The sequence below is a fragment of the Entelurus aequoreus genome, linkage group LG03 (assembly GCF_033978785.1).
Source record: "Entelurus aequoreus isolate RoL-2023_Sb linkage group LG03, RoL_Eaeq_v1.1, whole genome shotgun sequence".
NCBI lineage: Eukaryota > Metazoa > Chordata > Actinopteri > Syngnathiformes > Syngnathidae > Entelurus > Entelurus aequoreus.
In genome coordinates, this window is record NC_084733.1 from 91,932,940 (window position 1) to 91,951,830 (window position 18,891).

At 37.3% G+C, this 18,891-nt stretch overlaps 2 protein-coding genes across 4 annotated transcripts in view; one reads left to right on the forward strand and one right to left on the reverse strand.

Moving 5' to 3' along the window:
- Window positions 1–945, reverse strand: part of LOC133647106 (D-aspartate oxidase-like) — a 13,263-nt gene extending 12,318 nt beyond the window's left edge. The window contains exon 1 of the mRNA XM_062043226.1: window positions 818–945. The gene's annotated coding sequence lies outside the window, so the exon portion shown is untranslated. The remainder of the gene's footprint in view (window positions 1–817) is intronic.
- Window positions 900–18,381, forward strand: LOC133647105 (zinc finger and BTB domain-containing protein 24-like). 3 transcript variants are annotated; one of them, XM_062043224.1, is made up of 8 exons: window positions 900–1,024; window positions 6,687–7,408; window positions 9,178–9,345; window positions 9,414–9,497; window positions 9,567–9,650; window positions 13,028–13,109; window positions 13,913–14,577; window positions 17,294–18,381. In XM_062043224.1, exons 1-7 carry the CDS (start codon window positions 975–977, stop codon window positions 14,535–14,537), a joined length of 1,815 nt encoding a protein of 604 aa, XP_061899208.1. In that variant the 5' UTR covers window positions 900–974; the 3' UTR covers window positions 14,538–14,577; window positions 17,294–18,381. The 3 variants fall into 3 exon arrangements, with proteins under 3 accessions (XP_061899208.1, XP_061899207.1, XP_061899209.1); XM_062043223.1 differs by lacking the exon at window positions 17,294–18,381 and having other exon boundaries at window positions 13,913–14,651; XM_062043225.1 differs by lacking the exons at window positions 900–1,024; window positions 17,294–18,381 and adding an exon at window positions 1,203–1,331 and having other exon boundaries at window positions 13,913–14,651.
- The last annotated feature ends 510 nt before the right edge of the window (window positions 18,382–18,891 follow it).

Sequence of the window (18,891 nt, forward strand, 5' to 3'; positions counted from 1 at the left end):
TGGCCCCACAATACCTGACCGAGCTTCTGCACCATCATACCTCGTCTAGAGCCCTAAGGACAGCTGACCAACTGCTGTTGGCGGTCCCCAGATCCAGGCTAAAGACCAGAGGGGACAGAGCCTTCTCCGTTGCCGACCCTAAGCTCTGGAACAGACTTCCCCTCCACATTAGGTCAGCCCAGAGCCTGGGGGTCTTCAAAACCCTTCTTAAGACCTACCTCTTCTCGCTGGCCTTTGACCTGAGCTGAGTCCGAATAAAGTTGACTTGACTTGACTTCGTTGTGCGGAAATGAGGAACGAGGATACACGTGCATGTGGAGGATGTCAATCATGTGTGTGTGGAATGTGTTTTGGGTGGGGATGAGAGATTGGCTGAGAGACAAGGGCGTGGAGATGTCCCCGTTCTCTATAGAAGAGATCACATTTGGTATTTTTATAAACGACTGTAGCGATAAGGTGGCGACTTGTCCAGGGTGTACCCCCGCCTTCCGCCCGAATGCAGCTGAGATGGGCTCCAGCCAATACGGGTTTTAAGCTGTTTTTAAACGCATCCACAGTCTGTGGTGCCCTCAGGTTGGATTGATTGATTGACTATCTCCCCTAATTCTGAGGTCTCAAGGTTGGCAAGTATGCCCATAACCCATATGTTTGTTGTTCAATTAAAAAAAATTAAAAAAATAAAAAATAAAAAAGTTGAGCTGTGTTAGCATATGTTGCCTAATGTGTGCACTTCTTCTGGAAGTAAGACAAATGCATGTAAATAAAATGTATATTATGACATAAAATGTATATTATGACATATATGAATCGCACTTACGTCAGCGTTTAAGAAGCAATGATTCACCAGACGCACTTTGTTCTCCTCACAGTTGCGTCTGTTTACTTCTTGCTCGACAGCGTCTGCGCACGTCTCGTCACTTCTCGCGAGAACACAACCGAACCCGGGAAAGGTCCTAACAGCTCGCTACTGCTCGATGAAGCAAACGTTTGCCTGTCTTGTGGGCATTTCACGGCTTTACTCCAAGTGAGTGTTTCCTCCTTGCTAACTTTATTCGAAACTAGCAGCGGGCGTTTTTGTTTGACGCGGCGTAGCTGCTTTGCTTAACACCGACAAGTTGAACGTTGTCGTCTAGTAGCTGCAAACACCTTCTGTAGAAGGGCGTCCTCTGACGTGCCTGACTAAAAATGTTTGAAACGTTTTTGAGTGTGTTTGGATAATAAATGTCGGTTGAACTGAACCTTATCAAATATAAAGTCGTATATAGTAATAAGTCCGTCGAATAAGGAACTTGTACAAGTGATCTTTGGAGCCATTGAAGCTACTTTATGAGGTAATGCTAACAAACGTAACGCCACCAACACGTGGTTTATGATTAAAAATGTCGTGCTTTGTTCAAAATAAACGATATATTCTATGCACAGTTATGGTCATAATAATAGCAGTGTGTTTAAAAATGTGAGTAAACCTCAAAATTATTCAAATAAGGGTGTACCCCGCCTTCCGCCCGAATGCAGCTGAGATAGGCTCCAGCACACCCCCCCCCCCCCCCCCGCGACCCCGAAAGGGACAAGCGGTAGAAAATGGATGGATGGATGGATGGAAGTTGTATTTTAATGAACATGAATATACCATGAATTGTTGAAAAACGTATTCGGGTGTTACCATTTAGCAGAGGTGTGGACTCGAGTCACATGACTTGGACTCGAGTCAGACTCGAGTCATGAATTTGATGACTTTGGACTCGACTTGACAAAATGTAAAGAGACTTGCAACTCGACTTAGACTTTAACATCAATGACTTGTGACTTCACTTGGACTTGAGCCTTTTGACTTGACATGACTTGCTACTTTCCCCAAAACCCAAAGATTAAAGAGTTATTTGGGAGCGCGCCGCTCCGTATTTTTCCTGTTCTTCGTCTGTGTCTATCAGCGTGTTGTTCCTGTCAGCTGGTGTGCTCTCAGTACAACAGCCAATCAAATTAGATCTACGCTATTTTCATCCCACAGCTCTCATCCAATCAAATTGCAGGACAACCAATGAAGAAGAATGGTCAAACAATGCGGCAGTGAGAAACAATTATGCCAAAGTTAATTTCGTTCGGGTATTAAAACTACGACTCGGTCAACAAAAAACGAATAGCCCTATGCAAATCATGCAGTTGGAATATTATAGACGGAGACGTAACAACTTCCAACTTCGTTCGACATTTGAAGATGCACAAAGAAGGGTAAGTTTTGAATGTAAGCTAACGTTTATTGGCTAAGTAACGTGACTTTTATTTGCTGTGTAGTTAAATCAGTGAGGCTGTAAACTCACTGCTAACGTTATAACCATAGACATCTTATAAGGGTACGCAGCATCGCGCGCTACTGCCTACAGGCGCAGACGAGACGCGGGGCCGCCATCTTGGAGTGGTGATCCGCCCCACTAGTGCAATTCATTTGGCAGGAGCAATGAACTGTCAGCGCATTTAATTCATTTTACCTCACTGAATACCACTGATTTTCACGCGCTTTTTTGTTATATGTGTAGCTATGATAAAGGACACATGTTTTGGCGTGTTTTATTATTCATAGTTTGCTTAACAGTAATATAATATTCTTATACGCTATAAGTGACCAGACGTCCGAGATCAAAACTGGGAATATAATCCAAGAGAAAGGGGAAAAAACGGTCAGCTATTTTTAAATTGAAGAAATAATATGATTAGGTTATATATACATGCGTATATCCTACATAAACAATGTATGAATACATTAGATATCTATATATCTTATAGACTGTATCTCTGTTGCTGCAGCAGCAGAGAGTTTATTCTGTCTTGACACTTTGTATTGATATTTTGTATTACATTCTTCCCTTAAATGATCATGTTTACAGTCATTGTTTTATATGTATTTTTTATGTATGTCGCTTTGGATAAAAGCGTCTGCCAAATACTTCAACATAAACATATATAAACACCTGTAAGTCTTTATATCAGCTAAAACCACCAATCTGTTTCACTGGATTCAGAATAAAACCAAATTCTGTCTTACCCAACAATGTTAGTATTTGAATATTGTTACTTGAAGACTTATTCCTGGTTACAATTATACTGTTAAGAAAGTATTGTGTTATATTTTGCCTAAAATGAGAATGCATCATAATCAGTGGCGGCTGGTGAATTTTGTTTTAGGTGGGGCTGAAAGTTTGTAAACCAAACCCATGTAGGGGGGTCATCCTCCCCCAGAAGATTTCTTTGTGATTTTCACATACAAATATTAAAGATCTTTGCTCCTTCTCAACTCTGTGGTAATATTATTTTCATAAAATACAACCAATAGTACATTAATGTTAAATCTTACTTGTGAAAAGTAATCACCCGATTTCTATTTTCAACAGTACGCTCATTTGAGTTGGAAAACGCTGAACACCATCTTTGTTTTCTACCTGTCAACTGTCAGTTTAGGCTGCTCGCCGGCTCCTCATCACCACTTCAAGATGGCGGCCAAATTGCTCGTGTCACAGCAGCCAATGCTGCGTCTACTTATAAGATGTCTATGGTTATAACATCATTGCAAACACGGCAATATGTTGCGTCCACTGCAGTTCGCTACCTTATTCATACTTTTTGTCAAGTGATTTTTTTTAAGCAGGGTTGCATGAGGTACCTATACTTAACGTTACGTTAGTCAATGTATCACACACAGTAACGTAACGTTAGACGGCGATCAGCAGCACCGCATATTTTAGCCACCTACAAAAACACAAACATAGTCAAATAAAGGTCAGTTAAAATGTATACTATATTAAGAATATGTGAACATATTGCATAGGGCCCTGACATCTAAAAAGTACAACTCTGTTCATTGTTTTGTTCATGTTTTTGTTATGTTTTTCATATGTACGCACACATCAACACACATACAGTATGAGATGAGATCAATGAGATAAGGTAAGAACAGGATAGAAACTGCTGTGGAACTACCGGTAGTTACAATGCAATGTGTCAAGGAAATACAATGTTAACACTTTTGTGCAAATAAGTACAGTTGCACTTGTTTTTTCAAATGTGTTTATTCTGTAAAGGAATGAGTTAAATGTTTAAAATGACTGGATAATAGTGCTATTATGAAGTGCAATGTCAGCACTATTTTTTTTCCTGCAATTTCAAATGCACTTGTTTTAATAAATGAATACAGCGTTTTAAAAGCATACACAATCTGTGTAAATATATTAGTCTGTGGTTAAAAGGACTTGAAAGGACTCGAAATTCAAAATGCAGGACTTGGGACTTGACTTGAGACTTTCCAGTCTTGACTTTGGACTTGACTCGGGACTTGCCTGTCTTGACTCGGGACTTGACTCGAGACTTGAGGGCAAAGACTTGAGACTTACTTGTGACTTGCAAAGGAATGACTTGGTCCCACCTCTGCCATTTAGTGGTCAGTTGTTCGGAATATGTACTGTACTGTGCAATCCACTAATAACACAATCAATCAATCAATCAATCAATCAAAAACACAAATGCATTGGGGACACTGCACATTCTATTTCAAAGCCAGAAAATTGGAATAAAAAATGAATTCAATTGACCATGAATTGATTAACGTGGACCCCGACTTAAGTTGAAAAACTTATTGGGCTGTTATCATTTAGTTGTCAATTGTACGGAATATGTACTGTACTGTGCAATCTACTAATAACAGTTTCAATCAATCAATCAAAAACACAAATGCATTGGGGACACTGCTCGTTCTATTTCAAATCCAGAAAATGGGGAGGGAGGGGGAGTAATTGAAGTTGATAATATTTTACGGAAAGTCAAGAAGTATAAAACACAAAAATAGCAGTGTTGACATCTTTCTTTACAAAACTCAAATGTACTGTATGAACTAAGAAAGGCTTGCAGATTCAACTTTCTTGAGAGTCATTAACTAATATTTAGTTACATAACCACGGTTTCTGATAACTGCTTCACGTCTGTAGCACATGGAGTCCACCAACTTCTGGCCCAGGACAATTGTACTACGTTCCACAATTCCTCTGCATTTCTTGGTTTTGCCTCATGAACAGCATTTTTTACGTCAGCCCACAAGTTTTCAATGGGATTAAGGTCCGGGGATTGTGCTGGCCACTCCGTTACTTGAATTCTGTTTGTCTGGAACCGTGGTTATGCTCGCTTGCTGGTGTGTTTGGGGTCATTGTCTCCTTGAAACACCCGTTTCAAGGGCATTTCCTCTTCAGCATTCTACTCAGTATTCTGATGTACTCAAACTGATCCACGATCCCTGGTATGCGATAAATAGGACCAACACCATAGTACGAGAAACATCCCCATATCATGATGCTTGCACCACCGTGTGTACTGTGGCTTGAATTCAGTGTTCGCAGGACGTCTTGACAAACTGTCTGTGACCCTTAGACGTAGAAGTTAAAATTCTAACAAAAACAGTGATTTATCTTGCTAGTGATGCTATTATTTTGAACACAAATGTATATTACCCCATAATAGCTTTAATTCAGGTCAAATAAATGCGATTGCATTTGTTACCTGCAATAATGCAATGGTTCTGATTGTTGGTAATCGTTTTTGTCTGTTTACACAATGTCTGAAAAGGAGTAGGAAGAAGCACAGCATTCGACCTGTTCTCCATATACCGTATTTCCTTGAATTGGCGCAGGGAATATAGTATTCGCACGTCTAGAATTACTGCCGGGTCAAACTCGTTTCTCAAAATAATTAAAGCATGCTTGGCCTTATCGCCGGTTTATTATTGAAGCCGGATCAAATTCGTTTCGCAAAATATTAATTTTATTATCGCATGTCTATAATTTTCACCGGGTCAAACTCGTTTCGCAAAATATTTAGCTTTTGGCTAGAACTTCCACCGGGGTCAAATTCGTTACGTCACGAGTGATGCATCTGTCCTCATTTTGAAAATGGAGGAAGCTGCTTTCAGTAGTTTACAATTGCACAAAGGAAAAAAGATAAAGAGCTATTCAGTAGGATTTAAGGTCCAAGCTATTGAATACCGGTACAGTATGCTAAAGAGAACAGTAAGCAGCTATGTTTTATTAATATACCGTAGCTGCGTGTGTCAAATACTGTATAAGTCATTACCTCCTGGTGGTAGAGGGCGCTGCCGCGCTAGTGATCCTTCTTGCGACTTCTGGTACTGCAGAAGAAGTGAACACACGCAGCAAGAGATTTTTTTTCTTCCTTCTAACATGGAGGATTACATATCTAAAATAAAACCGTTTTCTAAACTGGACTTTCAATCGAAGCAGGAGGTAATAATTAAAGGAATATCTCTGCAAATGGACTCCATTTATAAGTACAGGTAAGACCATAATAACGTTTTTTTTAATTAAATGTGCTTTTCATGATGGTATGCTTACATCACACTCAAAGCGCACGTCTACATTTTATGGATTCCTCTTGGTAAACGGCGGAGTGAGAAGAGGTTTTAAATAAGTGCCGCATGCACGGCCATCCCGCCGGTTTCCGGTAAACGCAGGAGTGACAGGAGGTTTTAAATTAATTAACGCCCCTGCGGCTATTCAAGGAAATACGGTATGACTGATCATTCATTCACAGCCGGTGTTTAACATGTTCACCCTTACAACAATCAATTGTAATGACAAAGTTTGTTCACGTTTATTGTTGTGAATCTTTTCTTTTCTTTTTTTTTTTTTTAGTCCTTCCGGGAGGAAGATGACTCTGACGGCCACGTCTTCCTCGCACAAGACCAGCATTTTGAGTAAATTGGACCGTCTCAGGAAGCGCGACGTCCTGTGCGACATCACACTGATGGTGGAGGACGAGCACTTCCGGGCGCACAAGGCCCTGCTGGCGGCGAGCAGCGACTACTTCTCACAGCTCTTTACCAACCAGGACCATGGAGGCGGCGGCGGTGGCGGTGCCACCTGCCGGCTTGACGGCGTGGCGGCCAGCATGTGCGGCGCCGTGCTGGACTTCATCTACAGCGCTCAGGTGTGCGTGGAGAAAGGCGGCACCCGGCAGCTGCTGGCCGCCGCTCGTCTGCTGCAGGTGGGCGACCTCGTCGAGGCCCTGCTGCCCGGACTCGGCGAGGGGGCGGAGCCAGAGCCGACCGCGCCGCCGAGGACCAAAAGGGCGCGGCCAAAGACGACGGTGGCGACGAGTAAGTCGGGAGAGGAAGACGACCGCGCCGAAGGAGCGTCGGAACGCGAAGATCGGTCGAGTCGACGCAGGCGGCGCAAGATCACCCCGCCGATGAAGTACAGCGTCTTCAAGGTGGGCGCCGACGCTTCGGGAGGGGGAGAGTTGGGGAGGAGAGGAAGGAGGAGGAAGTACCCCGACACGGAGGCCAGGTGTGACGACTGCGGCAAAGTCTTCAAGAACCATCTTTTCCTGAAGATACACCAGCGCACTCACACAGGTGACCTCATACTCCATGGAATGTCAAATCTAGCCTTTTTTAGAAATATTCATTAGAGATCGACTTGATTATTCGCCTCCGATATTTGGCATTTTCACGTAAATCTGTCTTTTTATAATTTTTTATTTTTAGGAAGAAAAAAATGCAACTACAACAGAACTACAGTACAGGCCAAAAGTTTGGACACTTTCTCATTCAATGCGTTTTCTTTATTTCCATGACTATTTCCATTGTAGATTGTCACATCAAAACTATGAATGAACACATGTGGAGTTATGTACTTAACAAGAAAAAAGGGGAAATAACTGAAAACATGTTTATTTTAGTTTCTTCAAAATAGCCACCCTTTGCTCGGATTACTGCTTTGCACACTCTTGGCATTCTCTCCATGAGCTTCAAGAGGTAGTCAGGTGCTTGAAGTTTGTGGAGAGAATGCCAAGAGTGTGCAAAGCATTAATCAGAGCAAAGGGTGGCTATTTTGATGAAACTAGAATATAAAACATGTTATCGGTTATTTCACCTTTTTTTCTTGTTAAGTACATAACTCCACATGTGTTCATTCATAGTTTTGATGTGACAATCTACAATGGAAATAGTCATGGAAATAAAGAAAACTCATTGAATGAGAAGGTGTGGCCAAACTTTTGGCCTGTACTGTATATCAGCAGATACAATAATATACACATATGATTTAATATTTTTTTGCAGCTTATGTAAAAAAATATATTGTTAATAGGGATGTCCGATAATGGCTTTTTGCCGATATCCGATATGCCGATATTGTCCAACTCTTTAATTACCGATACCGATATCAACCGATATATACAGTCGTGGAATTAACACATTATTATGCCTAATTTGGACAACCAGGTATGTTGAAGATAAGGTACTTTTTAAAAAAATGAATCAAATAAAATAAGATGAATAAATTAAAAACATTTTCTTGAATAAAAAAGAAAGTAAAACAATATAAAAACAGTTACATAGAAACTAGTAATTAATGAAAATTTGTAAAATTTAACAGTTAAAGGTTAGTACTATTAGTGGAGCAGCAGCACGCACAATCATGTGTGCTTACGGACTGTATCCCTTGCAGACTGTATTGATATATATTGATATATAATGTAGGAAGCAGAATATTAATAACAGAAAGAAACAACCCTTTTGTGTGAATGAGTGTGAAGGAGGGGGAGGGAGGTTTTTTGGGTTAGTGCACTAATTGTAAGTGTATCTTGTGTTTTTTATGTGGATTTAATTTAAAAAAACCAAAACAAAACAATACTGATAATAAAAAAAACGATACTGATAATTTCCGATATTACATTTTAACGCATTTATCGGCCGATAATATCGGCAGACCGATATTATCGGACATCCCTAATTGTTAATGTATTATATATATACATTGTTAAAAGTGGCAACCATAACTGCGATGTGGCCCTCAATGAAAACCAGTTTGACACCCCTATCGTAGACACACGTAATAAAGGTATTTGTGAAATCCCCTGATGTTTTTTTTGCTGCTGAAGTAACCACAACATTAGGGCCTCATAAAACATTGTTGCCACGTTACCTCGTTAAGTTAAAAAACAACTTAAAACCTTGTCCATCTGTTCACTATTCATGTTTATATTACTTTTACTGCAAATGAACATGGGCTCCAAATATCGGTGCATCAGCCTCGGTCGATCTCTAATGTTAGCACAGGCAACACTTTCACCCTGAAGAGTGTAGGTAAGTGATGTCATCGTTTCTGTGACGGCCTGCAGGTGAGAAACCCTTCGTGTGCCAGGTGTGCGGGGCGGCGTTCACCCAGAAGCACACGCTGCTGGTCCACCTGCACAAGCACACCGGAGAGACGCCGTTTGTGTGCAGCGTGTGCTCCAAAGCCCTCGCCACCAAACACAGCCTGCAGGAGCACATGAACCTCCACCAAGGCAAACGTCTCCACATGATCCTTTTTGTCCTCGTTAGACGTCCCTGAATGTTGTGTGTCGTCTTGTAGAAAACAAATCCTTCTGCTGTGACAAGTGCGGGAAAAGCTTCACTCAGCAGAGGCAGCTAAAAAGTCACTACAGAGTCCACACGGGTAAGTTTTCGTCTGTCTTATTGCTGCTGAACGACTCTTAACTCGTAGTTCTTTTCCTACGTTTTCTAGGCAAGTCCCTTTCAGAGTGTGCTCAGTGCCACCGCAAGTTTTTGGACACGGCTCAGCTCAAAAAGCACCTGCGCACTCACACAGGTGAGTCACATCGCGGCCAGACCCCCCGCTGCACGTCGAGAAGAGCGATACATGATTTCAGTTAGTCTCCGAAAATGTCCATGAAGACCAGACTAGATTTGGTGCTTGTCACTTTTTAAACATTTTTGAAAAAGGGTTGCAAATACTTGCTAAATAGTGAAACATTTGCTCAGATTGCAACACTCATTAAGATAAACTACACAGGGCTGGGCGATATCACTAAAAAACGTGTTTTACACCGGTCGATGTTGAAATTTATTGGTATTGGACCTAACGAAAATAAGGAGCAAGTCCCTTTCAGAGTGTGCTCAGTGTCACCGCACGTTTTTGGACACGGCTTAGCTCAAAAAGCACCTGCGCACTCACACAGGTGAGTCATATCGCGGCGAGAAGAGCGATACATGATTTCAGTTAGTCTCTGAAAATGTCCATGAAGACCAGACTAGATTTGGTGCTTGTCACTTTTTTAAAATGTTTGAAAAAGGGTTGCAAATACTTGCTAAATAGTGAAACATTTGCTCAGATTGCAACACTCATTAAGATAAACTACACAGGGCTGGGCGATATCACTAAAAAAAACGTGTTTTACACCGGGCGATGTTGAAAATTATTGGTATTGGACCTAACGAAAATAAGGAGCAAGTCCCTTTCAGTGTGCTCAGTGTCACCGCACGTTTTTGACCACGGCTCAGCTCAAAAAGCACCTGCGCACTCACACAGGTGAGTCATATCGCGGCGAGAAGAGTCATATCACGGCGAGAAGAGCGATACATGATTTCAGTTAGTGTCCGAAAATGTCCATGAAGACCAGACTAGATTTGGTGCTTGTCACTTTTGAACATTTTTTGAAAAAGGGTTGCAAATACTTGCTAAATAGTAAAACATTTGCTCAGATTGCAACACTCATTAAGATAAATTACACAGGGTTGGGCGATATCACTAAACAACGTGACAATTATCGGTATTGGACCTAACGAAAATAAGGAGCAGGAGCAAAACACAGTACAGGCCAAAAGTTTAGACGCACCTTCTCCTCATTCAATGTGTTTTCTTTATTTTCATGACTATTTACATTGTAGATTGTCACATCAAAACTATGAATGAACACATGAGGAGTTATGCACTTCACAAAAAAAGGTGAAATAACTGAAAGCATGTTTTATATTCTAGTTTCTTCAACATAGCCAACCTTTGCTCTGATTACTGAAGCTCATGATGTGCATACAGTCAAAACAGCTGGTGTGTAATAAGTACTATACTTAGTGTACGCACACCTTGTAGGATACAACAAAAGAGAAGACTTAATGGCAAAGACTATTTCCTGCCCACAGCAACACATCTAGGACAAACTGAAATGAATGCAAATGATACTCAAAAGTTTAAGAAAACAAATGATAATAACCGGGCAGTACAGTTATCAGCTCACTGTTTATAAAAGTATATATTTTATTATTAAACAATTGACCTTTTGTTACCACATAAACACACTCACAGTACCGGCATCGATTCCCCAGGTACCAGGGAGTTGGTATCGTATCGGTTCAATTGATCTGTAATTCCTGCCACCTTTAGGACCGGAGTGGAACAGTATCGCCCGCTCATTAGGACTGTTCTGTTAAATGTTAAGAAGTGAATTTATTCATTTAATTATAATCAATTTGCCCTGATCATATACATACACATATATATATATATATATATATATATATATATATATATATATATATATATATATATATATATATATATATATATATATATATATATATATATATATATATATATATATATATATATACACAATTTAAAAAAAAAGGACTAAAGTTAAATATGTATGTAAAACAGGTGTTTAATTGGTTATGTATTTGCATATTGTGTTTTCTGCTGCATTAATCTATTGTTTCTGGGGTTAAATGTATTTTATATATATCTTGGTGCATTTACGTTGAGACAGTTTATTTAAAATCTGTTTTAACTTAAAGGGAAAAGATTAGTCAAAAATGTTTTTGCACTTGTTTAATGGTTAAGAGTTTGATAGCCTAATTGATAATTGTAAATTATGGGATTGATAATTGATTGATTTTTTTTTACAGCATGTTATTCTTGTGGTGTTTTGTCTTTCAAGGTTGTTCACCTAAAAATACTACTAAAGACTGCTAAAGAGACTGCTAAAAATACTACTAAAGACTGCTAAAAAGACTACTACAGACTGCTAAAAAGACTACTAAAGACTGCTAAAAAGACTACTAAAGACTTCTAAAAAGACTGCTTAAGACTGCTAAAAAGACTGCTAAAAAGACTGCTAAAGACTGCTAAAAAGACTACTAAAGACTGCTAAAAAGACTGCTAAAAAAACTACTAAAGACTGCTAAAAAGACTACTAAAGATTGCTAAAAAAAGACTGCTAAAAAGACTGCTAAAGACTGCTAAAAAGACTGCTAAAAAGACTGCTAAAGACTACTAAAGACTACTAAAGACTGCTAAAGACTACTAAAGACTGCTAAAAATACTACTAAAGACTGCTAAAAAGACTACTAAAGACTGCTAAAAAAAGACTGCTAAAAAGACTACTAAAAAGACTGCTAAAGACTGCTAAAAAGACTACTAAAGACTGCTAAAAAGACTGCTAAAAAAACTACTAAAGACTACTAAAAATACTACTAAAGACTGCTAAAAAGACTGCTAAAAAAACTACTAAAGACTACTAAAAATACTACTAAAGACTGCTAAAAAGACTACTAAAGACTGCTAAAAAGACTACTAAAGACTGTTACAAAGACTGCTACAAAGACTACTAAAGACTGCTAAAAAGACTGCTAAAGACTGCTAAAAAGACTACTAAAGACTGCTAAAAAGACTACTAAAGACTGTTACAAAGACTACTAAAGACTACTAAAGACTGCTAAAAAGACTGCTAAAGACTGCTACAAAGACTACTAAAGACTGCTACAAAGACTACTAAAGACTGCTAAAAAGACTGCTAAAGACTGCTACAAAGACTACTAAAGACTGCTAAAATGCGGAACGGAAATTAGGGAGCAGCAGAAAAGTGGAATGTATTATTTAAATCGGTGCGTTGGAAAACACGGACCGGCATTTAAAAAAAAAAAGGATCTGGATCAGCATTTTCCAAATGCCTTGCCGATACACATTTTTTGGCAAATATCGGCGGCCGATTCGATCCAAATATCGGATCGGGACAACCCTACACCACAACACAATTAGGCATAATAATGTGTTCATTCCACGACTGTATATATCGGTATCGGTTGATATCGGTAATTAAGAGTTGGACAATATCGGAATATCGGCAAAAAAAGCCATTATCGGACATCTCTAGTTTCTACTAAAATGGTTAACGAGAGTCATCCCGGCAGGTGAGAAGCCTTTCACCTGCGAGATCTGCGGCAAGTGTTTTTCTGTCAAGAGCACTTTGCAGACGCACATCAGAATCCACAGGTGAGTACGACCCACTTTGCCATCTTAATATTTTGGACTGCACAGTTATCACGACCAGCTCATTTTTAAATGACCCACTAAAAAACATTTCATTATCAAACAAGTCCGGTCTCCTTGTGGATCAAATGAGTCTCCTTGGAAGTAAATACTAGACAGTGTTTCCCACACATTCATTTATTTGTGGCGGCCCGCCACGAAAGAATTACGTCCGCCACAAATTAAAAAAATATTATTATTATTATTATTTTTTGTCCTGTCCACTACTGTTTTCTGTTTATTTGTTACTGACTGTGGCAGGACACCTCTGCCTCTGTTTCACTTTATGTTGCTGGTAAATAATATGGTTGTAGTAGTAGGCTAAAGTTACATGATTTAGTATGCACTAATTAAAGGGGCAGAGCTTTAAGAGACATTTTAGCCTTTATATTTTATAAGATATATTTTTTTGTAAGAACCACAATTAACAAATATATTTCAGTGAATAACTTAATTGTTCAAATCTGTATATAAATATGTACATAAAGTGTTGTAATTATATTGTAAAATGGATGGATGGATGGACGTTTAAAACAAAACTGTTATTATTAATTAGTAAGTATACATTTTTTTAGCCTTTTTAGAGAAAATCATATTGTAGTAAATTATGCAAATTACTCTGACATCATGGTGACCACGCCCATAGCCACGCCCCCACCACCACAGGCATCTTGGCAGTTTATGGGAAACACTGCTAGAGACCTTGTCCTCAGTTCTTTATGTTATGTGATGTGTTCACGCCATATTTAGCCCATTTTGCTCCGCAGAGGCGAAAAGCCGTACAGCTGCAGCGTGTGCGACAAGTCCTTCTCGGACGCCAGCGCCAGGCGCCGCCACGTGGCCTCCCACTCAGGGAAGAAGCCCTTCACCTGCTCGGAGTGCGGCCTCTCCTTCACACGTCTGGACAACCTGAAAACGCACGTCAACTCGCACGACAAGGAGAGGCGGGAGGCCTCGCCGCGAGGAGGAGGTGGCTCGCAGGTCCAGAAGTACCATCTCACGCCGGGCTCGGGGCAGGAGATCCAGCTGATGGCGACGGAGGACAACGCCGACTTTGCCCACAGCGTCATCACCTCCGAGGAGTCGTCGGCCCAGTCGGGGAACAGGACGAGCACGCAGGTGGGTCCGTCGGCGCACGTCATCACGCTGAGCAAAGAGGCCATGGAGCACCTGCGGACGCCGCACCTGCTCCGCCTGGCGCAAGGACCGGTCCGGCAGCAGCAGGGGGCGCCGCACGCTCAGGCCATCCACGTCAGCAACCAGGCCGGCCAGCCCATCTCTATCAGCCAGACCAGCGAGCACATCCCCAGCCACAACATCCACGGACACACCTTCCAGATACAAGCCGGGACCGTCTCCTGCCTCTACACCCCCGCCAGACCGCTGAGCTGACACTAGCGACACCACCCTCACCTGGCAGCTCCAACACCTGGTAAATGTACACTCACTTTCCTACACTACATCTCACAGCACTTCTCATGGTAGATACAACAACGTTTAAATAAAGTGGATGCAACATAATGCTGTTTTATTTTAATACTAATGTTATTTCAATACTAACATTATTTCATTACTAACATTGTGTGAAGTGAATTATATTTATATAGCGCTTTTCCTCTAGTGACTCAAAGCACTTTACATAGTGAAAGTTACATTTAAAGCAGTGTGGGTGGCACTGGGAGCAGGTGGGTAAAGTGTCTTGCCCAGGGACACAAAGGCAGTGACTAGGATGGCGGGAGCGGGGATCGAACCTGGAACCCTCAAGTCGCTAGCACGGCCACTCTACCAACCGAGCTATGCCGCCCACATTATTTCAATATTAACATTATTTTAATACTAACATTATTTCAATACTAACATTATTTTAATACTAACATTATTTTAATACTAACATTATTTCAATACTAACATTATTTTAATACTAACATTATTTCAATATTAACATTTCAATACTAACATTATTTTAATACTAACATTATTTCAACACTAACATTATTTCAATACTAACATTATTTCAATACTAACATTATTTCAATACTAACATTTTAATACTAACATTTCAATAATAACATTATTTTAATACTAACTATTTCAATACTAACATTTTAATACTAACATTATTTCAATACTAACATTATTTCAATACTAACATTATTTCAATAATAACATTATTTCAATAATATTATTTTAATACTAACATTATTTTAATACTAACATTATTTTAATATTAACATTATTTTAATACTAACATTATCTTAATATTAACATTATTTTAATACTAACATTATTTCAATACTAACATTTTTTTAATACTAACATTATTTTAATACTAACATTTCAATACTAACATTATTTTAATACTAACATTATTTCAATATTAACATTATTTTAATACTAACATTTCAATACTAACATTATTTTAATACTAACATTATTTCAATACTAACATTATTTCAATAATAACATTATTTTAATACTAACATTATTTCAATACTAACATTTTAATACTAACATTATTTCAATACTAACATTATTTCAATAATAACATTATTTCAATACTAACATTATTTTAATACTAACATTCTTTTAATACTAACATTATTTCAATATTAACATTATTTTAATACTAACATTATTTCAATACTAACATTATTTTAATACTAACATTATTTCAATACTAACATTATTTCAATAATAACATTATTTTAATACTAACATTATTTCAATACTAACATTTCAATACTAACATTATTTCAATAATAACATTATTTTAATACTAACATTATTTCAATATTAACATTATTTTAATACTAACATTATTTTAATACTAACATTTCAATACTAACATTATTTTAATACTAACATTATTTCAATACTAACATTATTTCAATAATATTATTTTAATACTAACATTATTTCAATACTAACATTATTTCAATAATAACATTATTTTAATACTAACATTATTTCAATACTAACATTATTTCAATAATAACATTATTTTAATACTAACATTATTTCAATACTAACATTTTAATACTAACATTATTTCAATACTAACATTATTTCAATAATAACATTATTTCAATACTAACATTATTTTAATACTAACATTATTTTAATACTAACATTATTTCAATATTAACATTATTTTAATACTAACATTATTTCAATACTAACATTATTTTAATACTAACATTATTTCAATACTAACATTATTTCAATAATAACATTATTTTAATACTAACATTATTTCAATACTAACATTATTTTAATACTAACATTATTTCAATACTAACATTATTTTAATACTAACATTATTTCAATATTAACATTATTTCAATACTAACATTATTTTAATACTAACATTATTTTAATACTAACATTATTTCAATAATAACATTATTTTAATGCTAACATTATTTTAATACTAACATTATTTCAATACTAACATTTTAATACTAACATTATTTCAATACCAACATTATTTCAATACTAACATTATTTCAATACTAACATTTTAATACTAACATTATTTTAATATTAACATTATTTCAATACTAACATTATTTCAATACTAACATTATTTTAATACTAACATTATTTTAATACTAACATTATTTCAATACTAACATTATTTTAATACTAACATTATTTTAATACTAACATTATTTCAATATTAACATTATTTTAATACTAACATTATTTTAATACTAACATTATTTCAATATTAACATTATTTTAATACTAACATTATTTTAATACTAACATTATTTCAATACTAACATTATTTTAATACTAACATTATTTCAATATTAACATTATTTTAATACTAACATTATTTTAATACTAACATTATTTCAATATTAACATTATTTTAATACTAACATTATTTTAATACTAACATTATTTCAATACTAACATTATTTCAATACTGACATTATTTTAATACTAACATTATTTTAATACTAACATTATTTCAATACTAACATTATTTCAATATTAACATTATTTCAATACTAACATTATTTTAATACTAACATTATTTCAATACTAACATTATTGTGTGAAGGCTCCAAAACATTCACACACATGTTTTCTACACCAAAATTAATGTATTTATTATTCAACTTATTCTTCTTCTGCAGATTTTTGCGCTCTACCTTCCACATTTTTCATCCGATTCAAAGCGTTCCAACTTCAAACTGTTCAGCCTCTTCGGTGAATGGCGGGCTTTCCCTTGACAAATTCCAAAAATTCCCAGAATTCCAGGTTTCCCCGGACATTTTTCCCATTCAAAATGAATTGGCCGTTTTTCAAAGTTCCACCATTTCCACATTTTTCACCCAATTCAAAGCGTTCCATCTTCAAACTGTTCAGCCTCTTCGGGGAATGGCGGGCTTTCCCTTGACAAATTCCAAAAATTTCCAGATTTCCAAGAATTCCAGGTTTTCCCGGACATTTTTCCCATTCAAAATGAATTGGCTGTTTTTCAAAGTACCACCATTTCCACATTTTTCACCCAATTCAAAGTGTTCCAACTTCAAACTGTTCAGCCTCTTCGGGGAATCGCGGGCTTTCCATTGACAAATTCCAAAAATTCCCAGATATTCCAGGTTTTCCCGGACATTTTTCCCAGTCAAAATGAATTGGCCGTTTTTCAAAGCTACGCCATTTCCACATTTTTCAACCTATTCAAACCATTCCACCTTCAACATATTCCACCATTCTGGACATTCAAACTTCCCCTTTTCCAAGTTCAAAAAAATTCCAGGATTTTCCAGAATTCCTGCTTTTCCAAAGCCCTATTTCCACCCTTTTTTCTGGTGACTACTCATCCCACATTTTCAACCCACTTCAACTGTTCCACCATCAAAACATTCCTCTTAATCAGGACAAAAAACAAAGTTGTATTTTGAACTGGAAAAATTCCCGGTTTTTCTTGAAATTCCAGGAATTCCGTAATACCAAATCTCAATTCAACATGTTACTGCTTCAACATTTCTCCGATTTGAAAAATGTCAACACCAACCATTTCAACTCATTCTGACCATTCAAGTTGTTTACCATTTTCCAAAAAATTCCTGCTTTTCCCGAAATTCCCATTTTTTTCCAAGGATATTCTTCAAAGTTCCACAACTTCCACATTTTTCATCTGATTCAAACTGTTCTAACTCCAAAATATTCAGCCTGTTCAGGAATTGTGTGCTCTACTTAAATCAATTCTAAAAGAAATTCCCGGATTTTCCATAATTCCTTTTTTTTTTTTTTTTTTGCATTTTCCCCATTCAAAATGAATTGGCCATTTTTCAAACTTCCACAATTCCCACATTCTTCAAACTATTCCACCTTCAACACATTCCACCATTCTGGGAGTTCAAACTACCATTTTTCCAAGTTCAAAAAAATTCCATATTTTCCCGAAATTCCCTAATACCATTTACTACTTCAACATTTCTTGCCCGATTTTAAACAATTCTAACACCAACCAATTCAGCTCATTCAGGACATTCATGCTCATAATCATTTTCAAAAAATCCTGCTTTCCCCCAAATTTCCAGGAAGTTCCCATTGAAATGAATGGGACATTTTTCTAAGTTGCACAAAGTGGTGACCCTCGCCCCGTCCTTGTTTGTGAATGACTGAGCATTTAATGGAAGCTGCTTTTATACCCAATCATGGCACCCACCTGTTCCCAATTAGCCTCTTCACCTGTGGGATGTTCCAAGTAAGTCTTTGATGAGCA